The sequence below is a fragment of the Acinonyx jubatus genome, chromosome D3, assembly GCF_027475565.1.
Source record: "Acinonyx jubatus isolate Ajub_Pintada_27869175 chromosome D3, VMU_Ajub_asm_v1.0, whole genome shotgun sequence".
NCBI lineage: Eukaryota > Metazoa > Chordata > Mammalia > Carnivora > Felidae > Acinonyx > Acinonyx jubatus.
In genome coordinates, this window is record NC_069392.1 from 37,122,420 (window position 1) to 37,145,881 (window position 23,462).

General features: G+C 45.5%; 1 protein-coding gene across 1 annotated transcript; it reads left to right on the forward strand.

Annotated features, from left to right (window-relative positions):
- The first annotated feature begins 5,549 nt into the window (after positions 1-5,549).
- TMEM200C (transmembrane protein 200C) lies at positions 5,550-13,063 on the forward strand. The gene is made up of 2 exons (XM_027068538.2): positions 5,550-5,685; positions 8,589-13,063. Exon 2 carries the CDS (start codon positions 8,684-8,686, stop codon positions 10,586-10,588), a length of 1,905 nt encoding a protein of 634 aa, XP_026924339.1. The 5' UTR covers positions 5,550-5,685; positions 8,589-8,683; the 3' UTR covers positions 10,589-13,063.
- The last annotated feature ends 10,399 nt before the right edge of the window (positions 13,064-23,462 follow it).

Genomic DNA, 23,462 nt, shown 5'->3' on the forward strand with positions numbered 1-23,462 from the left:
ACCTGTCACCGGAGCACTAATCTTGGGACTCTCGCGAGTCTTTATTCTTGAAAACCACTTCCTTGTCTGTGTTCCTTCTTTCCTGCTGGGTACTCACAGCGGCCCACATCACAACTAATTCTGAAAGGAGACCAGACATGTGAGCTCCTATCAGTTTCCAGTAAGTTTCCAGCAGGACAAATCTCTTCTCTCACAGAGCTTGTAGATTCTAAGAAGTAACAGGAGAGACATACCTGTGGACATTTAGGATCTGTTTGGGGAACACAGGGCAAATTTAGATGTCATCTTTCCTTGGCTTCTCCACTGACGGAGCCCTCTCTAAAGCCCTTTCCTAGCTCAGCTTTGATCTGCTCTCAGGCCTGCCAACACACCCGTTTCTCATCTCAGACCTCAATTATTTTATAAGACATACAATCTGGCTTTGATAGTGTACATGGAAAACGGTAGAAAATGCAGGCTGCAGGGGGAAATCTGAATGTGCAAAAATGAACCCACTTATTAGAGAAAACCTCCCCAGTTGGTCTCTAATCAAGAGCTTAGTGATTTGTAATGTTAAGAATGAATGAAGCCGAAGGCAGAAGCAAAGGCTGCTATTGCCATGTGCCATCTATCTGCAGCGGAGGTAGAGACCCCGTCTCCTGTGTTCTAAGGAATTCTCTGTAGACTTTTCCTGATCATCATTTCCTTTCCTCTGTAGTGAAAGCTTTTGGGCTTGAACTCTTTGACACCCTTCAGACACACAAGAAATAGGCTTGATCGTGACCTTGACACTAGCATGAGTTTACCTGTTTGCAAACTGAAGTTCTAGAAAGTGGCGCTGAGTTCAGTCTCTCGGGGGTTCATCTATGGGACTCGGAGACGGAGGCAGGCACCCGTCCCTCCCCCAGGGCAGTGTTGCATGGGGAAGGGCTAGAAACGCCAACCGCGGAGCCTCTAACTGTGAGAAAACCCAAGAGCCAGGGCCACCTGGCTGTGGAAATGCTGTTCTTGCTCCCTCCAGGGTCTGCTCAAGCTTTTTCTGCCTCTTCTGTTCCCAAAGAAATCTAACGAGGCCTTAACGTACTATTGCATTTCACATTTTCTATCAGGCTCGTTTATCTTTTACACATCATGAAAAAAACTTGTGAGGCTACCAAGGTATGTTGTGTTGGAGTTGCAGAGAGAAGGCAGGCGGCCCGGTATGTTGTGTTGGAGTTGCAGATAGAAGGCAGGCAACCCAGGGTGCCTGGGAGGCGCAGTCAGTTAAATGTCCGCCTCTTGGTTTTGGCTCAGGTCGTGATCTCACGGTGCTGTGAGTTCAAGCCCCGCACTGGGCTCCACACTGTCAACCTGCTTGGGATCCTCTCTTTCCCTCTCTCTCTCTCTCAAAATAAATAAATAAACTTAAAAGGCAGGAGGCCCAGTTAAATCTGAATTTCAGATAAACAACAAATCATTTTCAGGTTTATGCCCCCAGCAATATTTTTATTTGCTAAATCTATTGCTTAGCTTATCGTTTTCTTTTGCCACGCTTTAGTCTGTCATGTTGCCTCTTACTGGCAGGTGTACGAGGAGGGTGAAGGAGCAAGAAGGAAAGAGGAGGAATTTTATGCCCCGTGTCCAGCCTTGGGATCACAGGTTCCTTCTTCTGCTTTCGAGATGCCAGAAGAGGGCTTGAGAGGCCTTCCTGTGATATCCTCAAACCTTCAGGCCAAAGAATGTTCTCTTGGTCGTGTTTTCACAGACTTCGAATTTGACTGTAGAGTGGTGTGAGTTTGAAAGCTGGGTTCTCCAGCAAAGTGAAATTAAAGGGTCCCGGTGAACCGCAAAGCGAGGAAAGCAGCCACAGAGAAAGGGTCTCCGTTCTCCTGGACACAGCAGGCTTTCGTGAGTGACACTGGTCCTATGCCATACGGATGCCACAGTTCACACACGGCAGCTGATTGTGTAACTCCGTTCCGTGGAGGTTAAGTGCAGATATGGTCCCTTGTGGATCCTGGCGAATAGGAACAGAATGGGAGAGTGAGGAAAACAAACTGGGAGAAGACGTTAGGACTAACAAGGTTGAAAGCTAAATTTAATGAGTGTTTACCACGTGCTGGGCATTAATTTACAGGAACTAAACTTGTTGATTCCTCACGATAATGCTGTGAGGTAGGTGTTGGTGTCATTATCCCCATTACAAATGAGGAAACTGAGGCAGCCGAGATCAGGTCATTTACTTACTCAAATGAAGTAGCTGGTTAGGGGAGGATACAATCTGGTTCCAGAACCCACTACACCAAACCACCTCAATCTCCTTCCTCAGCCTGAGCCATCTGTGACAGCAGGGCATGCGGAGAGGTCCCACTTGCTGAGCTGTCGACACAAGCAAACCTGTTCCCCCTGCAAGCTTCCGGAGACCAAGAGGAGCCTGTGTGGACCCCTGGCCAGGCATCTTCTCCACTGAGCAGCCCTGGGAGCCCAGATAGGGGAGCCAGGCCAGGCTGATGAAATGATCAGGGGAAGCAAATGGGTTGTGAATAAATGATGAAACTGAAAGAATTACATAAGGATTGTTTTTAAGAAAGAGCAAGAGCAAATGACAGGTTTCAGGTCAGAGTTTAATCCAACTAAACGAAGCTCATCTGTTTCCTCTTCTTTTTTTTTTTCCCAAGGCCTTCATTGGCCTCTTGCTACAACATGTTTCAAATATTGTCCTGAGCTCCGAGTTCTTGAGAAGCCAAGGAATGACCACGATTAGGTAGCCTTAGTCTATTAGTCCTTAGCAGGGTGACAGGGGTATCCCACAATCCCAGAAATCATCTCTACTGAAATGGCCAGTGAACTTAGGGAGAAAATAACTCCAGAAGGGCCCAGATCATCACTGTTGCTTTAAAAAGAACTCTACGTAACTCAGAAACCCCTAGGAATGTATGTTGATACCATATTATTACAGAGGTTAAAGGACCCTGCTGGAAACAGATGGGATCTATCTGATTTCCTCTGATACCCTGAGCTAACAACAAAGAAAATTCCTGAAGGTGGTAACACTTGGGTTAAATAGAACACTTCGAAGTTCCAAAGAACTCGGTCTGGAAGGACGCCTCTGAGTAAGAAATCATAAATCTTAATGCAGTCACCAACATAGCTAGAAAAACTAGCTATGTCCAAGGCCTGTTCATCTAGAAAAGGATTCTTCTCTTCTCCAGATCACTCAAATGAGTTTTCAAGGTACAAATGATGTCTATAATATATGCAGAAATTAGAAACTGTTAATGACTTAATCCCTCTGAACTCCTAATGAAGTTCTGCAATATTATCCTCTGTATACAGCTTAGTGAATGGAGGCCCACAAAGGATAGGAGTCACCTCCCGTGGTCCCCTGGCAGCCAGCTGTGTAATAAAATGAGATCTCAGACCCTGTCTTTGTACAAAACAGCAGCTTATTATTGACATTCAAGAAATCTGGAAGCTTGGAGCCCAAAACCCTTTAAAGATGACAAGCTAGACTTAGTTATTTCTCCTTTGCAGTGATTTCTCTAAAGGGAAGCAATCCATTTTGGAATTAAAACTCTCCCTTTATATGGCTTATTTTCTAGCATTCAAAATCTGAGCAGGAATAGAGAGGTGGAAAGAGGTGTGCTGGGAACACTTTGATCGTCATCCAGATGCATTATTTGCTTGGAAAGGGTATCAGAGGTCGCCTTTCAAACAGGCAGGTGCAGGGTTTCCTTTAAGGAGACACTCTCCTTCAGGCCGGCCATCACTCCACAATCTCCACCTCATATAACACGGTCCACATTTATATCATTGAATCTGTAAGTGTTAGTATCCTTAGTGTTCTTTTGGGAAAGTGTCTGCCTGAGCTTTAAACACAAGTGAATGCTGTGTATGTGAGGAGGAACAATCTTGTCACCGGAACTGTGGCCAGCAAAGCCCTCCTGTGTGGCTTCTGTGGATCCTTAAACAGCAAAACTCAGCATATCCAATACCCACTCAAAACCACCATCGTCACAAGATTTCTGTCTGGACCCCAAAGTTCAGACCGCCCTTGTCTGTCGTCTGCTCTTCTCTTCCTTTCTTCCTGAATCCTGGCTGCCTCACTTCAATAGATAATTAAAATCTTTCTTACTTTCTCAATACTCCGTGGGGAAATTCCGCTTTGAAATTCTCTTTTCCCTGTCATTTTTACTTTACAGTTGGGAGGACAGGGATGAGCTAGGAAACAGGATCTCTCTCTCCCTCTCGCATTTTTAAAATGACGTAGGGAGTTTGGACATCCTCCCTACCCCCATCTCCCCTCTTTGATCCTAACCCTGATTCCTGGAGAATTATAGTTTTCCTTTTAATGCTTGCTGATTACGGCACGGGGTGGGAGCAGGACCGGCTGCCCAAGGAAGCGCCCCGGAGAGCCGATTCTAATCTCCGCGAAGCCCCAGCTGCCCCGCGTCGGGGACGGGGGGGGAGGTGGGGGGGAGCGCCGAGGTCCCCAGGAGGCCGGTCACAAAGCCCGGTTCTGCCGGAGAGCGAGAGCAGCAGACACTGGCTGCCCCGGGCCCGCGGTGCGCCCAGCGCGGCGGGGGCGGCTCCACTCCGCCGGCCCGAGTTCGCTGGGGGACAACTTACTGTGCTCGCTGTGCGTCCACACTGCAAACTCCCAAGCGGGAGGGGGAGAAACAGCCAAGGCTGTGTCGTGTCCGAGAGTAGAGGCAACAAAAGAGGAAAGGGGAAAAGGAGGAAAGGAGGGAGGGCGGGCGGGCTGGAGACGCGGGCACTGCCCCCTCTCTCACCCAGAGCGCCCCTCGGATGCTGATGGGGAGACCCTCCAGGAGAGACGGCCCTTTCTTGGGGTCCCCGCCGGCCCGCTGCTCAGACAGGTAGTTGGAGGGAAAAGAACAAAGCTCCCGGTGCAGGCGGGCGGCGGTCCCGGGGCGCCCCGGGGGCGGGGAAGGCAGAGGCCGAGGCGCCGCGCGCCCCGCGCTCCCCGCCGGCGCCCCCCGCCTCCCACCCCGTGCCCGGGGCCCCTCGCCGGCCCCCCATCCGCCTCCCCTCGCGCCTCCGGGTCCTCCGGGAAGCGCTTCCCCCGAAGGCACCGGCGGCCGGCTGCGGAGGAAGTGGGGGGAGCGCAGGGAGGGCGGCGCGGCGAGGTGGGGGGGGCAGCGCCGGGGAGGAGGCGGGGGGCGGGGCGGGGGGCGGGTGCGCCCCCGAGCAGCGGAGTCGGGCCGGGTACCGACTGCCATCCTGCCGCAATTTCCCTGTGTCATGGCTCCGGTCTCTTAGCAACAGCCGCCAGTCCGGCCGCCCCGAGCAGCGCCAGCCGCCGCCGCCGCCGCCGCGGGCTCAACTCCACCCGGCGGAGCCCGGCGCGCCGCAGCCACACAAAAGAGGCGCTGGGGCCGGCCCGGGAGCGCCGCGGCGGGGCTCGCCGAGAGGCGCAGGAGGAGCGGCGGCGGGGAGCACGGCTCCGAGGCAGGATGCGGGCTGCGGAGGACCTGACACTTCTTGGAAACTCTTGGAAATGGCTCCCGCCACGGCAGCGGGGGGAGCTGCGAACCTGGGGCGGGCGCTCGCCCCCGCTGGGCTGCTGAGCCGCGCTCGGCTGGAGGGCCCCGAGGCGCTGTCCCTGCGCCCCGCCGTCGGCTCGGGCTGAAAAAGTTTCTCCATGGTTCCTTTGTGTCGCCCGAGCGCCCGTTCGCCGGCCCTGACCTGCCCCAGCCTTCCCGGGTAAGTGAGCGATATTGTTTGCTTTTAGTGCTGCCATTTTGAGCAATTCCGTGAGTCCTCAGCCCCCGAGCCGCCCCTCCCCTCCCCTGCGGCCCCAAGCCCCGGTCCCCGGGCTGCTGCTGTTCGGGGAGAGTCGTTTTCCTAGGCGGGCTGCACGGGATGCGCTGCCCAGAAAAAGCGAGCTCGGGATTGTCCTCACTTCGCTCCTGCCTCTGTTCTTTCCAGAGGCGGACTCCCAGCTGCTGCACTCATGTGACTCCAACAGAAATAAGCAGACCCAAAGGCAGGGCAAGGGGTTCGCTGTCCAGCCAATTAGGGAGTGGGGGTCGAGGACCTGGATTGAGTCCCGGGCAGGGCAGGGCGCTCCCAGCCTGTGGGCTGGGAGCCTCAGACGCCGAGTGGAGCTTAATCCATCATGAGCAGAGAAACTTGAATGTCTCTCTTGGAAGCAGTTGTATTTTTAGACATCCCTCCTTTGCTTTCCCCCATGCTCCATTCCTTAACCACGGAAAGACCAGTACCAGGCAGTAAATTGCGAGGGCAGCCAACCTCGACTGCCAAGTTTGTTTCCCTTCATTATGTATGAAGAAAAGCCTCAAAGGTGGGTCTTCCTTGCCATCTGACTTTTGTCAGTATTTCACGTCAGATGGCAATACATTATAATGGAGTTCAGCTTTCAACAGAGCTGAAGGAATAATAAACTAGGGAGTTAATTACTAGCTATTAAACTAATTTTAAAGATCTGTAAACGATTGTTGAAATCCATTCCAATTTTCTTTACATTCTGTCTACCCAAAGCCAAAGCCGCCTTATTGGGGAGAAAAACATGTGGATACCTTCTTTCCCAAAGATGCTCAGCATTCTGGTGCACCTTAGCAATGCCCAACAAAACGTTAGCCCTTCTCTCCTCTTGGAGAGCCACTGTGCCAACTGAGTCTAGGTTTGTTTCTAAAATGTCTGGCTGCTAAAACCTTAAAATAACTGCAGATCTCCAGATTATTGCATTAAAGATGCTGTAGTCTAGGGATCACTTAAAACAGCAGTCTCTATGTTACAACTACACAATAAATGTGCTTATTTTGGGGGATGACAGATGAACAGTAGCTACTCTTTTTTTTTTTTTTTTTTTTTTTTTTTACAATCTGTTTGTACTTACTGGTGCAGCCTCTTTTTAAAACAAAATTGTAAAGGCTTATAGATGTATTCTCTACGAACCCCTCTAACCTACCTAGTATTTCTCTTTAGTGAAAACCAACTAAGTTCCAAGGAGACATTGATTTGCAAACATTGCAAAGAGCTGATTACCATTTGCTTTTCCACCAGTGGAGAAAAGATTCTGCCTATATTGATGTAATGGAGGGGATCAAGGGCCAAAGCTCTTTACCCAGGCACCAATTAAAAGCAAAATTCTTCCTAAGTAATCCCACATATTCAAAGGGTAATTTATTCAAAAACATGAATTATTTCATAAAGGGCAAAATACCAAAAGGCTTGTGAGTGGTATCTGAGCCTTTCAAATTCATACAATGCCCTTAATTTTAGCATCTCTATTATAGGAGAGAACACAACCAATGGAACAGAAAATGTTTTACTCTGGGGATCCAGCAGGATTGAAATTTTTAGAAGCTCACAGATATCTGCAAAGACACATCTGTGCATTTACCTACCTGGGCTTTATTATATTAAACAACCAAACTTTCTATAGGATAGTCCATGGATCCTTGCCACCCTCCCTTCCTAAACACGACTTCATGAGAGAAAGATGAAGAAAACAGCTCTCACTTGGGGAGAGGTCATTCTACAAATCATCATTATTATGTAGACTGCTGCACCTAATTAATTGCATATTCATTTGAATATTGGGAATCTGAAGAGTGCTGTTGGCACATTAATAAGGGGTCAGAAAGCTATTATGGCAGAGTGGCTATTTTTTTTTTCTTTTTAAGATTGTAATTTTCCCACAGGAGGAAAAAAAAAAGGTCTTTCTCTTAGAGATTCTAGGGGACTTCTTAAATTCCCTGATGAGGTTTAGCACATGATACCTTTAAGGGAGTTCCTCTGAGGGAGGAGAGGAGGCCAGAAGGAAGAGCTCAGTTACATAACCAGTTACCTAAAACTAAATATTCCACCCCAAGAAGCTGTCCAGATGTTGCAAAAAAAGTGATGAGGAAAAGGCTTCTTGTCTTTAGCTGTAGGAACATCAAGAGGTGGGAGACAACTTTGGAAAGGGATTTATTATCAGAGGATTGACGTAGTTCTGGTGTTCTCCCCGAAATGAACTCTCCATTAATTATCTGCAGTATATAAGCCGTCTGCCTGCCAGTATGTGACCTTTCATTTTCATCCAGTGATGAAAATTGCTTTTGTCATTATAAAACAGTAACTTTTGTGACTGTTTTAGTGACTTTGAGCTAAACATTGACAAATTCCTCTGCTTAGAGACTTGAACCTCCTGAACTGCTCCCTTGGGCAATCTTCCTATTCCCACAGGACAAAGGGAAAGGCTTTTGCCACGAAAGTCCTCAACCACCTCTTTGAGCCCCCACATTTAGTTTCTACTAATGGTCAGCCCTCCTTCAGCTGCCAGCTGGGAGGGTTTGAAATGAGCCTTGCTGGAATATCACCTACAGAGTGTGTGGGATGAGGGAGGGGGAAGAAAGAAGGCGTTCTCTCAAATTGTTTTATCACCTCCTATCAGTGATTGCAACAGCGTTTCTCGGCCCTAATCCATCTACCCCACCCCCTGGCCTCTACATTCGGCACTCCAGTTAGTGGGTAGCCCTGGGCTGGGGGGGGGGGGGGGGGTACACATGTGGCGAGACCTGGGAGCGGGACAGTCGCAACGCGTGGGATGTTGCTGCAGCCAAGCCTATACCCTCTGACTGTCTTCCTCTGCTTTGCAGCAGGAGGAGGTGGCCGAGCAGCTAGTGGGCAGTTGGCGCCCCCCACTACTCAAGTCTCCGCCCCAGAAACTAGCCGCGCACCGCACCGGCTCACCATGATCGCCACCGGTGGCCTACTGAGGATTTCCGCCAGAAAGCAGGATCCCCTCCGGCCCCCAAGCCAGGTCCCCAAACGCAAGCGGAAAGCCAAGAAAAGGCGCAAGAACGACGTGGTGGTGGTAAAAGGCAAGCTAAAGCTGTGCTCCATCTCGGGGCTCATTGCCCTCTGCGGGATCCTGGTGCTGCTGGTGGGCATAGCCATGGCGGTGGTGGGCTACTGGCCCAAGGCCAACGGGGCCAATAGGGAAGGGGGTAAGCAGCTGCCGCCCGCAGCCAGCGGCCACCGCGTCCCGACCACGGCCAGTAGCAGCAGCAGTGGGAGCAAAAACCGGTCCAGGAGCCACCTGGGGACTCCGGGGGGTGTCAACTCCAGTTCGGTGGGTGCGCCTCGAAGCACCCCTCCAGCGCGGTCAGCCTCCCCTTCGTCCTCCTCCTCGTCCGTGGGTTTCTTCTTCCGCATCTTCTCCGGATACCTGCACTCCGACAAGCTCAAGGTTTTCGGGCCCCTCATCATGGGCATAGGCATCTTCCTCTTCATCTGCGCCAACGCGGTGCTCCACGAGAACCGAGACAAGAAGACCAAGATCATCAACCTGCGGGACCTCTACTCCACCGTCATCGACGTGCACAGCCTCCGCGCTAAAGACCTGGCGGCCGCCGCGGCTGCGGCCGCCGCCGCCGCCTCCTCGTCCTCCGCTCCCACGTCGGCGACCCCCGGAACCGCGCCGCTCAATGGCTTCCTCAGCTACGTGCAGTCGCGGGGCCTGGAGCTGAAGCCCGGGAGCTGCGGCGGCGGCTCAGGGGACGCCTTCGGGGCGGCGGCGTTGCTGGCCAGGGGCTCGTGGCCTCACCCCGCGGCGCTAGGCGGGGGCGGTGGCGGGGCCAAGGAAGCCGCGTCCCCGCCAGACTTGGCCTCGTCTCCGCGCTGCCCGCGGGAGTCCCCGAGCCTGACGGAGGCCGTGTACAGCATCTACCGCGAGCGCTCGGGCGTGGCTGGCCGTCGCCGGGCCGCCGCCGCTGCCGCCGCCGCTGTGGCCGCTGCCGCCGCCGCCACCGCGGCCGCCAGCAGCGGCGGCAGCCCGGCGCCCTGCAGCCCACCTGAGAGCTGGGGGCGCCAGAGCACCGCCAGCTCCCTCGTGGGCTCTTCGCTGAGCGCCTTCGCGTTACTACCCTTGCAAGGGGACCGCGACGGGGATGGGGACGGGGACGCGGAGGGCTTGAGCTGCAGCTGGCAGAGGCCGCCTGGGGAACGCGGCTCCCGGGAGATCCCAAGGGGCGAGCTCGACCTGAGCTTGACCGACCTCCGCGGCGCCCCGGGCTGCTCGCGTTGGGCGCCCAGCGAGCTGGAGGAGCCCGAGGGCGCGGCGGCGGCGGCGGCGCGCACCGCCAGGGGGCAGGGTGGCCGCCTGCCCAGGACCGGCAGGTACGCCGCCCTGCGGCGCCGCAGCACTAGCGGGCTCCCGGACTACCGGGCGCCGCCGTCCCCCGAGCCCCCACCCTCCCCGCGCAGCGCGGAGCTGGACTCGAGCCTTCTGGCCCAAGCTGCCTCCCCCTCCCCGCCCCTGCGGCTGGAGGACTCGCCCCCCGCCAGGCCGGACTCGCCGAGCTCCCAGTCGGACGACCCATCCTGCTGCAATAAGGGCTACAGCCCCCTGCGGGAGGCTGGCACCTCTTTGGAGTCAGTTGTGCAAGCAGTAGCCAGTAAAAGTCCAGACTGTGAGGCCGCCACGTCCCCGGGTGCGGAGCCGAGCCCCCCGGAGGATCCCAGCCAAGGGCCACCTAAGGCCCAGCCACCTCAACCGGTGCAGAGGCAGTTTACAAACAAGGAGAAACTCTTTATGATTTCCCGGTCTCATGCCATAGGGGTAGAGGATGGAGAGCTGGAAAGTACTGGCATTTAGGGCAAGAGGGAGCAAGGGGGCGGGGGGGGGGGGGGGAAGAGAGAGAAAACTGGGGAAATGCCCACTCCAATCGGCGAATTTAACATTTCCCTCTTTCCCTGTGGACTCATCCGAGGAAATCGTCCAATACCCAAAGAGCTGCAGAATGTTATCCTTGAATTGCGTTCACAAGATTCCTGTAGATAACTCCAAGCAAATTTTTTTTTAAAGCCAGCTAGTCTTTCATGTCCGATGGTGATTGTACGTTCCATGAAAACCAAATGTATTAAAAAGTCAGCAATCTAGTTCATTAGATAAAATTCTCTTAATTTTCTTAGGATCAAAATAATATATTTTTGACAGTAACTGTGCACTTTACTCCAACTTCCCACCACCCCTTCATTTCCCTAACCCTGTACTCTGCTGCTGGTTTTGTCCATAGCTGCTTGTGAATGACAAGCTTCCTTTCTCTTATGCTTTTGTGGAGCATGGAAGGGGTTGTCCGCAGTTCTTTTAGAACTGACCTTACTAGAGGAAGTCAAAGCCAGAAGCAGGAGTATGTCAGGAAAGAGCACTTTCCTTGCCCTACCCCACACTGCTCCAATAGCCCAAAGGCCTCTTTATTTTTTAAAAGGGTATTTACATTTTGCTACTAGGGTATCTGATGGAGAAGGGGAGGGGCAGCATCTAGATGGACTGTTACATTCCCAAATTCACTCTACCAAGTACACGATACTTTCTTGAGTATTATCACACGTGTATTGCAAATAGCGTTATTAAAAATCTTTTTTTAATAAAAGAAGTTTCCAAACAAACAGTTAACCATAATATTGCCTCCTTTTGCCTTGGAACTAATGCTTCTAACACATTAAACATTTAACAGTTCAGCTGGTAAAATCTAAAATATTTTGCTATGACACTGTACTATGATAGTAGGTATCCGCCCCCAAAGTGCTCTGTGCTATCATGACTCCATCCATTTCCAGTATATTTTTAACTTTTAAATACAGGGTAGTATTGAACATTTGGGAGTTTCTCTTTCAAATAGAATGAGACATTAAATAAATAGTACTTTTCTATAATACTTCTAGTTTACCTCAAAGTATTAATTTATGGAGCACCAGGCTTAATGGCCCCTTTTCATCCTCTTGGATTTGACTTATTTGGTTTTGATTTTAAGTTCATGATCTCAAATCCATGGCCTACATAGGCTAAAAAGATAATGTTTTAATAATTTGGGAGATTGTTTACAGTTGATTTTATTAAAAGTCAGCTACTTACTCTTTAAGAATAGTAGACGAGGTACCATTTTGATGCCTCTTCCTTTGAATGTGAGAGCCGAGAATCTCCAGAATGGTATTACTTGCTTTGGGCCATTTGGAAATGAGGCCTCATTGTAGGAGGCTAAAATACAGATTTTAAAGGAAAAAACAGCCAAAGATGTCATGTTTGGTCTCCCTGGGTGAAGCAGTGAGTGGGTCCAGTGGGAAGAGTGCAGATTCAGGAGTGAGACTAGACCCCAGCTCTCAGCATTTGCTAGCTGTGTAACTTTGAACAGAAACAAATGCTGAGTCTCAGTCATTCGATCTATGAAATGGGGATAATGAGACATACCTCATAAAGGTATGAGAGTGTTGGACAAGGGGTTATAGGTACAGAGCAGAGTACCTGGCTCAGAGTGTGCACTCAGTAAATTGTTCCTGTAATTACTATTATCATTATAATAAGTTGTCTGCATGCACTATAGAAGAGTAACCCTTCCTTCAACTTGAGCTCAAGAAAGCCTGGCTAAAATCTGGAATATCCACTTATTATCTGCATAACCTTAGGCAAATCACTAATCCCTCTGGGCTTCAGGTGGATGATAGAATCTCTCTGATTGCCTTCAGCTCTGGAAGCTTTACTTCAATTCAGGGTATTTGTTTTGTCCTAGATATAATCATATTTGTACATACAACTTTGCAAAGTGAATATACTTCATAAACTACCATTTAGTGTAACTTTGAAAGGACCTAATTTATTTCCAGATTGGATCTGCATTAAGCTATTAACTCACTTTAAAGCTCTGGACTAATATATTTGATTCTTCTATATAGCATACATGAGCTTCCACCGGTAAGAGTGACAAGCAAGTGTAATGATACCTCCAGGCAGTGTTAAATTTCAAGCGTCTCTATTGTTTTATCACACTCCCCCCAAATTTCTAATTTCCTTAGTTTCTTTTCTCCATCATCTTGCATATTGTGTAATACACTGAGTTTGATGGGCTGTTTTAAAGGGAAAACAGGGGCACCTGGGTGGCTAAGTCTGTTGAGCTTCTGACTCTTGATTTTGGCCCAGGTCATGATCCAAGTTTGAGATCAAGCCCCTAGACCAGCTCTGCACTAAGCATGGAACCTACTTGGGGTTCTGTCTCCCCCTCCCTCTCTGCCCCTTCCCTACTCCTGGTGTCTCTCTCAAAATAAATAAATAAACATTAAAAAAAAAAAAAAAAAAGGGAAAATAGGCTCCAGTGCTCTGAAATACTGTTTCTAGTCCTCAGAAAAATGTACTGTAAGACATTTAGCAAATAATAAAGCCCTACCTCTTAGTTTAAACAGAGGTGGGCATAATAACATTTATCCCTTACAAACTTTAGAAAGTTCAATCCAACCGGGGCGCCTGGGTGGCGCAGTCGGTTAAGCGTCCGACTTCAGCCAGGTCACGATCTCGCGGTCTCGCGGTCCAGGAGTTCGAGCCCCGCGTCGGGCTCTGGGCTGATGGCTCAGAGCCTGGAGCCTGTTTCCGATTCTGTGTCTCCCTCTCTCTCTGCCCCTCCCCCGTTCATGCTCTGTCTCTCTCTGTCGCAAAAATAAATAAACGCAAAAATAAATAAACGTTGAAAAAAAAAAAAAAGAAAGTTCAATCCAACCAATTGACTAGAGTCAGCAATGCCAAGTGCCTGGTTATATGAAACAGATTAAACAGACACTTGTAGCTCAGAAATTAAATAACTTCAGGGGAGCCTGGGTAGCTAAGTCGGTTGAGCGTCCAACTTAAGCTCGGGGCATGATCTCACAGTGTGTGGGTTCAAGCCCCGCATCTGGCTCTGTGCTGACAGCTCAGAGCCTGGAGCCTGCTTCAGATTCTCTGTCTCCCTTTCTCTCTAGCCCTCCCCCTGCTTGCACTCTGTCTCAAAAATAAACAAAAAATAAATTAAATAACTTCAGCAAACAATTTATCTTAGTATTAAATCGTATCTATCTTAACCATTCAGCAATTTTACTGGATCTTTTTTCTCCCCCTGAAGATAAAAAAGGCTAAGCTCAGTTTTTCAAGTCTTGGGAGGAGCCCAGGCTTTCATCGGCCCTCAGAAGGAGTCCTCTGCGATATGCCAATGGTAATTTACAATCCTCCCTTTTGCGGGAGTGGAGATCTGCGATAATAATGCTAGATTTTTGCTCACTACTTCCTGTGGGCCATGTTCTGTTCTATATGCTTTGTGTATATTATCTCAATTACTCCTCGAAGCAGCTCTGTTGAAGTAACATTATTATCCCCATTTTACTGAGAAAGACACTGAGGTCAGGATGGTGGAGCGCTTGCCCAGGTTCAAACAGCTGGTAAATGGAGGAGCCAGGATTTATACAGAGTTTTGAGGATTCTCTGGACCTTAACCCAAACTGGCATTTCTAGAGACCATCAGAATATCCTCTACCTTCTTAGCTTCCTGCTAGATCCTTTCCCGGAAACTATTCTTAGAGACTTGCAGAGAAGTGTTAGGGTGCACGGCCAGTTTAAAAGCTGGAATTTGCATTTAAGTCTTCAGGCTGGCATCAACAAAGCTTTTCTCGGTGCGACTTACAGGGTTTGTTGTACCAAAATCAACAGGACTATCTGAAGGGATCTTGGACATCATGGAACCCTTCCCTCCTTTATTTATAAATGAGATTGCTAAGAATTAGAAAGATGACAATTTGTTCAAAGGCAAATAAAATAGCAGTGGCGGGACTAGAAAGCTAAGACTGTTGTGATTGCAACAGTGGACGTACACATCCCCCCTCCTCTACCAACCAAAACTCTGTCCTGTATGAACTAGCTGGTTGAAATGGGCAAGCTGCTTAGCCTCTCTGTGTCTCAATTTCCTTTTCCATACAATGGTAATAATAATGCTCCCTACCTCTAGGGGACCGGACTGAAGATTCAATGAATTACCGTCTGTGTAAGAGCGTTTGCAACAGGCGTGGCACGTGGAGAGTGTCATAAAAAGTTTTTTGGTTTTTTTTTTTTTAGTTTTATCTAAAATAGAATTAAACTGTTAAACCAAATCATTTTGTATGACTTTCCTTTTTATTCACAGAATAATTTCAGGTTTAAAAATCTAAAGTTTAAGGCAACATAGCATAGGGGCTCAAAGTATGCCTTGGAGGGTTACATAACACTTCACCTAGGTTTCCACATCTGTTAAAGGAGATAATAAATAGCATCCGACTCGTGGCATTCATTATTTAAATGAGGGTTAGATACACTAATATACTCAAAGAACTCAGAACCACCCCTGGCACAAATAAACCTCAGTCACTGTGAATTACTGTTATTAAGGCAACATACAGAAAATTAATTAGTAGGCTAAATTTATTACTCAGTTGTTAGGGACAGCCATAAACTTACTGTGCTGAGAAGTCTTTATAGTTTAAGTATATTGGAAAGAAAAAATAGACCTTGCGAAATGAGAATCGAGGCTACTGCAAGGTCCCCAGTAGAACGTAGAACTAATGACAGGTATGTGCCCCTCAGGGTCCCATCATCATAATATGTAACAACAAATGCGAGCGCAAACTGCTTACATGGCTGCACTTGGTCATGAGTATTGCTTTTCCGCTACTGAGGCAGGTTCCATCAGAAAGGCCAGGCTAGCCATGTAGTCTGGGCCCCATTCTGTCCGAGGAGTGCCCAACATGGGCCAGGTGTCTGTTCATCTATTTACATTTCTAGACGAAAGTTTTTTCCATACTAGTTTTCTCTTTCATCATTTTGGGTTCTTCAAGATGCAGTTTTGAAATTCTCTTTTTGGGTTAAGGAACTTTAAAAAAAAAAAAAAGCCCTTCAGATGGCTCAGCCGGTTAAGCCTCTGACTTTGGCTCAGGTCATGATCTCACATTTGTGAGGTCGAGCCCCACATCGAGCTCTGTACTAACAGCTCAGAGCCTGGAGCCTGCTTCAGATTCTGTGTCTCGTCCTCTCTCTGCCTCTCCCCTGCTCACACTCGTTTCTCTCTGCCTCTCAATAATAAATAAATGATGAAAAAAAAATTTTTTTAAAGCCCTCCAACAGCGTAAGATTAGAACAAACTAAATCTATGAATTTGTATTTGATGGGAATAGCATTTTTGTCTAAATGCAAAAATACATTTTATGGTCAAATAAAGGATAGGATTGATATTTGTGGAGGTTGTTTTCTGTAGACCCAGACTATTTATTTTGTATTTTTTGGCTAAAAATCATTGGGTGAATATTTAGACTAAGTTTTTGAATGACTCACTCTGAAAAGTATTTTGAGACTTTTTTTTTTCTTTCCAGGGAAATCATCTTTGAGCTTTTTTCCTTCAAAAAAGGATGAATCTCCTTAAATGGATGGCAAATTATATGTTTTTTAAAATATTAAGTCACTACAAATTGGTGGATCCATTTGCATTAACAACTTCAGTCAAACACTGCCTATCACTCTCTAAAACCAGATGAGCTCCTTATTATGTGTGTCATCTATTTCTTTATGATGTCAGAGAAGCACTGGGCTGGTGTTGGGTCTAAATATGGTCATGAACCCCAGTAGGAGTTATAAAGCCTGCCATCCTGGGAATTTTGCCTTCACTACTGAGCCGGGGGCACATTAGGGTTTCTACCATCTGAAAATACATTTATTCAATTTTAAACGCACCCCGAATCCTTACCCCATCAGTAATTGCTAGCCTGTGATATGGCCCTGCATGACAAACAGGACATTTGGCTGATTCATTGCTAAGATAACAGAGGTTTTTTTTTTTTTTTTGCTCAGGATGTTGCCAGTCAAAGACTAAAAAAGCTTATGCAGATTCACCTGGAATGTCACAAAACATGTGTCTGTTGCAATAATGTGTGAGGCTTACCTTTGCTTAGGACACCACACTGCAAATCAGCCCTACTAAGGGCAGGAAGGTTGACTGTCAATCACATGGGAAGAAAATGGGGCGTAAACCCAGAGGTGGAAGAAAAAGAGAATCCTGGGGAAAGAAAAGAAGAAAAAGATGAAGTCAGCTATGAAAGCTTTTTGTTTCACAAATAAGCACGTGATCATTTGGCTTGGAGATCCTTTGTTTGTAGACAAGTGTCTTAAACTGAAACATTACAATAACTTTTATTCTTTAGAAAATCTTTCAGCAAATGCAGAGTTGGACAGTAATTTGTGTATTTTTCAGTATTTAAGAAATTCAACATAACATTGTGCTATTGACACAAATCCACTCGAGTCTAAGAACTGAACATCTAAAAATGTTTAATAGCAGGAAAGAAACTTATGGTCAAATTTACAAAGAATTGCTTTTATGTTGAAAAATCTGAGGATCTTTATGTCTATACTGTCAAAGAAAGAAAATATGCCAGTTATTAGTTGTAATGGTGTATTAGGACAACTGAAGCAAAGCAGGCCAAAAATCTGCTTTGTCTTTGTGTAGGACTTTGGCCATGGCTTTGTTTTGCAATTGCCTCATCACTCCGTTTTGTACAGACATAACTTACAAGAGAATAATTTCACCTGTAGGAGTAAACTGCTTTGTTGGAAGCAGCTGCCCTTTCAGTAAAATACATAATTCATTTTGGGTTAAATTGCTTTATTTCTTTTTCAAGATCCATTTTAACTGCCTATCATAAGTCAGGCAGGTGCTGTGCTAGGTGGAAAGGATTAAACCTTATAAGACATAATTCCAGACCACAGGGTCTTGCAGATCTCATGGACATAGGCACATAACCAATAATTTCAATACAATGTGAGTGTCACGAGAGAGTTATGATGTGGACCCTACAGCTGAATCTTGAGATATGAAGAAAATGTCAGCTAGGTGCAAAAAGGTGGAGAACAGTGGAACCAGCATGAGCAACTACGTGGATGCAAAATGCACTTCAGCAAGTTAGACTTTCAGAAGATAACTTACACTTGACTTTTCCCCAGAACCCCCATAATCTCAGAGTGAAATACTTATTTTGAAAAACAAAACAAAAAACCAACAAAACCCGTATCTATCTGTCTGTCCATCTCTCTATCTCCTCTTATAAGTAGTAGAAACATATTTGGAATCAAGATGAACGTGATTTGGGTGTTAAAAGACTCAAAATGTATATACTCTTTACCATTAGATATCTAATTACTCCCTATTTATAACTGACTTCAACTGGCAAGAATTCTTGAATACTGAGAAGTATCGGTACATGGACGAATGAACCATATTCTCACTGGACCCACACCATCTTCATGAGCAAGAATGATTTTTGCTGAATTATATACTGCTTTAAAATGACAGTTTAATTTAAATGTTCAGGTGTGGGAAACCATTTCTCAAGATGTAGTATAAAGGGATAAAGCTGGGTGGGGAATCTGCTATTTGGGAATGCTTTGTATGTTTCCGGCATGATGGATAATGTTGCATTGATCCATGTACTGTGAGGCTTGGATAAACTTGAGGCTATTTTAGCGGGCTACAGGGCATTTTTGCAGAATCTAGACCTGATAATTGAATGTATTTCTACAGCAATTTGCAACGTCATTTATATTAGATCAAAAATAATTTATCTTTGTTAATAAAGAATCCCATCGTGATCTTTTCCCTCACTTTCATGTTCCTAGCAAAAATGAAGATTAGTTCAGGCCTAGTTATCCTTTTATGAATGTGTACAAGACATGTACAAGCATTCTTTACAAATTGGCACCAAAAGACTGTGCTTTCTAATTTCTAAACAGGCAATAATTTTTTAAATTTTTAATTAAACAATTTTTTTAATGTTTATTTTTGAGAGAGAGAGAGAGAGAGAGAGAGAGAAAGAGAGAGACAGGGCATGAGTAAGGGAGGGGTAGAGAGAGAGGGAGACACAGAATCCCAAGCAGGCTCCAGGCTCTGAGCTGTCAGCACAAAGCCCAGTGTAGGGTTCGAACTCACAAACTGAGAGACCATGACCTGAGCCAAAGTCATACCTTAACAGACTTGGCCACTCAGGTGCCCCTAAACAGGCAATCATTTTGGGATAGTTACAAAACCAGATTCAGCCAGAATAATTGTTTGGTACTGTATACATGCAGCCTAAATACTTCATTTACTCACAAAGCTTCCAACTAAAAGATACCTCCCCTCCAAGAATAATCTACTTTTCAATACAAATATTCCCTTAAAGTAAAAAAAAAAAAAAAATTAGTTTTCTTCTGTTTTTTGAATTCCCCATATTTTGTCTTCTCCAAGATCTTTTTAGCGCTTCAAGCAGTGAAGGCAAAAGTATGAAATGTGTTTATTCTTTTTTCTAATCCACCAAAGTGAGAATTTTGCCAAAGCACTTTCCATTGCGCATAAAGTCCAACAGATACTGTCAATTGCGGTTTTATTGTCACAGCCGCCAAATAAATCTTTCATAGAAGATATATTTATGGGTAAGAGGCTTATAATTTGGAAATACTGATAGATAAAGTACTATGGTTAATACAGCATGGTAAATGATGTCGGGAAGCAAATTGAATTCTTGATAGAGCAAGAAAATTCAAAACTAATTTGGTGACCTAACTGCTAATCCTTCAGCTTATATAACCACGCATCTCAATGTGTTTGGAGCACAAACACACGCAAAATATGGAGCACAAAATATAACCTCAGTGCTTGTGCACTTGATTGTACAATTTCTTCCACCTGTATTCTTAATCATTCAGAATCATCTGTATTCATTTCAGTTTCATGCCTGAGAACGTTTCTTGTTTTATTAGTCTTGCTTGCTTGAGATTACTACTTTAGAAAAAAACGAATACATTTATAATAATAGTAATAATAATAATAATAACAATAACAACAACAACGGGCTTACAGGAGAACAAAAATAATTTGAGTACGTTACTAATACTATAGTAGTCGCTTGCACCCGGTTTTTTTTATATCTTTTCAAATAGAGAGTGAATTGGACGATATCTTCTTGAAACATGTGCTGCCCAAAAGCCAAAACACAACAAAAATGTGCCTCTGCAACTTCCTCATTTCTTAAATCCCATGAACGTTGGACTCGAGAAAACTTTATTTTCATGGCGCGTTCTAAGTTGAGATATGGGGGTGAATGCTTTCCAAGATTTCTTTTATCACAACATGAATGGAAAGGAAACTTGATAATGCTATAGCTGCTTTTTAAAAGATGCCAGCTTTGATGAAGTTGATGGCAATTAAACATAACACTTACAAATAAATTGAATAGAGCATCTGGCCAGCCAGTAAGTATGAATCATCTCCAATGGAAGTACCGAGTAATAGTAAAATAACTAACTAACTAACTAACTAACTAACTAAATAAGGTGATACGAAAACAAACAAACAAAAACGTATTTCAGGCAGGATTAGAGCCATGAGTAAAAACAATCCGAGTTGATGTGTAGCAATTTCTAACGCAACATAATTTTTGAAAATTATTTAGTGATTGTATAAATGTGACATGCCTGGGAAATGTTAATTAAACTGGTTTACACAATGGTTGAGATGTTTAATTATTTAGCCATGTTCCCACAGTCATGAGCAAGGCAATTGTAAGCTCCAGTTCCACAAGGCTGTTTTGGATTGTAGCCCCTGGAGCTGGTGGTTGAATGAAGAACCTTTCTAGCCACTGAAAATGAAAAGGTCCTAGGAGTGTCCACCTCATTCGTCTTTGATTTCATTTACGGATGTTAGGAAGAACAACTTCAGTGGCAAGCCGAGCGAGTATCGCCTCGCACACTGAATTATGGAAAGACAGCAGGAAGATATTTGGTGGGGGTCAAAATGAAAACTCCAGCCATTGGAAATTTTGATTCACAAGCACTCCATAAACATCTTAAAGACAGAGAGGAAGGAGAGATTGTTGAGAAGATGAGCCAGAGGAACTCTTAAAATCTGGACCATTTTTACCACAATGTCCTGAAACTGATCTGAATGCCTGAGATTGATTTCCAGATCTTGGCCTGGAATTAGGCCTGTTGAATCAGGCTGTTGAAATAAAAACTGGGATTGATGATGGAAGCATTAAGTGGAAGGATACCTTGGATTTTGAGTTGCAAAAGTTACAGACCAGAGGACGTCTCAGACATGTGCACGTGTGCATCAGTAAACCCAGGGCAACATAGAGCAAGGTCATCTTTGCAACGCACTACTTTGTTTTGAGGTCTAGGAAAAATTGCCTGGTAAGAAAGTATGGCACAGTCAGAAAACCCTTGCTTCAAGCCTCCGACATAGACTGTCTTACACAATCCACCAACACCCAAAGTTGATTTCTTTGCCACAGAATTCTGTTACAGATCAGGTTTAGAAATGAATTTGTTCATATTTACGCTAGCAGAGTAGATACGTAAATCTCAGTGAAGAATCCTATGGTCTTTAGATTATGTTTTGGTTGTCATATGGCATAGTTTACGTCCTCTTGAAGCCCGCTATTGTCAATATTATGAGCTAAGTAAAGACCTGGACGCTGGAGAGCTCTGGGCCTTGCCAAGTGGGCTTCATAAGACTAAAAAAAAAAAAAACAAAAAAAAACAAAAAACAAAAACCGAACGTGAAATTGAACCAAACAAATGTCAACTGTACAAGCACTGGAATTGATTTCAGACTAAATTTGCATATTTAAATTAAAATAAAATAGGAATAATTCATTATGCAACTCTTCTGTTCAGTTTGAATACACAGGATTTTTTTTTCCTAGACTCTAAGTAGAAAATTCAGATGTGGTCAAAATAACTTTGAAAGAGTTTATGTTTGTTCTGACGCCAGCTGGGGGTATTTGTTAGGGAAGATTTGCTGTGGAGAGTGTTCAAAGGACTCTTCCGGAAGTGTAACGCCATAAGCATTCACTTGTGGCGATATCATACGCTTGAAGTGAACTAGATTCTCTCTAGTTTAGACTTCATAGAACAAGTCTATGAATTTCTTCTTGCATTTCAAAGCAGAATATAATCCTTCTTCACAAAACAAGCAAAACACAGCAATAGCGACGTAAATTTTATCTTACACTATATTATGCCTAGGGAAGCTCATTTAAAGAGTATCATTTTTCACGCCAATTTTGGTTTTCCATAGACCACGATAAAGGGTTTAAGTCTGGGCCTAATTAGCAAAAAACATGGTGGGAATTTTTACCACCCTTAAAGAATGAATCAGTTAATTTAGGTTAAAAACAATCTATTCTGTTTTATCCTTATTTGAACACCTACACCTGATCGTGGCCAAATCTACCTTGAACTGTGTGCTACGATGCCAAAGCTCTGGTGAGCAATTTCAAAACATTTTAAACACAAGTCAGTATTTAAAATATAGCAAGACCAAAAAAATAAAAAAATAATAAAATAATAAGATAAAATATAGCAAGACCCCATTTTCCGACTGTTTTGTGTAAAATCACTTTCTCATGCTTTTATCCCTCCATGACTCAGATATCTTCATGCTTTTTATAGGAAGTGTTCTAAAATTTTAGATTTCCCTGCATCTTACTCCCCCTACTGTTCAGTAGATGTATGTACTCCTTAAAGTAAAATTAAGTGCCCTGGTCAAAGCATACGCTTTTATACATAAAATGAATGTCCTTCGGGGCTGCCCTCACCCCTTGGTTAAAATGTGAGGTAACCCAGATAATAAATATTTCTATCATAATTATTCCATCAATAGCATAATCTCACTCCGTATTATTTCTGAATTCTTTTATGTAGAGGGGCTCACACCCTAGAAATGTTAACAAATCCATCACCAGGCGCACAGCCAATTTTTCTTGACCAGAAGTACTATGCTGGCCGCATCTTCTACTCATGTTCCTTTTATGTGTGCATTTATTCAGCAAACATTTTTCGGAAACCTTCTAATTTTCAGATTTTATGTTTAACAGTGAAGATAGTAAAAGGATGTACTTCCTGACCTTGAAATGTCATATTCTAGTGGCAGACACTGATATGTAAAGGGACAATTATTCTGCGTGGCCAGTGGAGACGAATTATGCACGTAGTTTTTGAGAACATGCATTCTCAGCTCTGAGCTAGCCCCAAACATCTTCTCACCTGCAAAATAGGAAGGCGATTATAACCTACCTCAGAAGGTCTGTGTGAGGGATAAGTAATGTAAGGTATATAAGGCCCTGGGTCTAACTCATAGTCGATGTTGGGTAAACGCATGCTATTATTATTACTGGCCAGTGATAGTGCCATAAGCATCAACAGCTATCTAGGTTTCCTGGAGAAGGCATTTCTCTCAATCATGTACTACTCGGAAATGCCTTCATCAGGTTTGGTACAGCATGTTGAACCAGTCAGAATTCAATCCGAAAGGTGGAGCATTGTGAGTCCTGGGGCAAGGGATTTAGCACAGGAATGGGACCTAGGACTTTGGAGAAGGAGGTGGGGGAAATGAAGTTCCAGAAAGGAATTCGGAGTGTCAGAGAAGGAGTCAGCAGCGTGGGAAGCCAAGCATGTCCAACCACCAGAATGGGAGACTCCCGGGATTGCTGTGGGAAGCTATGTCCCCGGGTACTACCCTCCATGGGTCCACCACCAAGCATCGGGGGTGGGACCGGGGCTGCCATTGTTCCAAATGGTCATCCATTGGGAGGAAGAGTTGGGCATGGAACAGAGGAGGGAGAAGGTAAGCTGGATCCCACTGGCCCCTCTATGTCTGCTGTAACCCCACTGCTGCTTC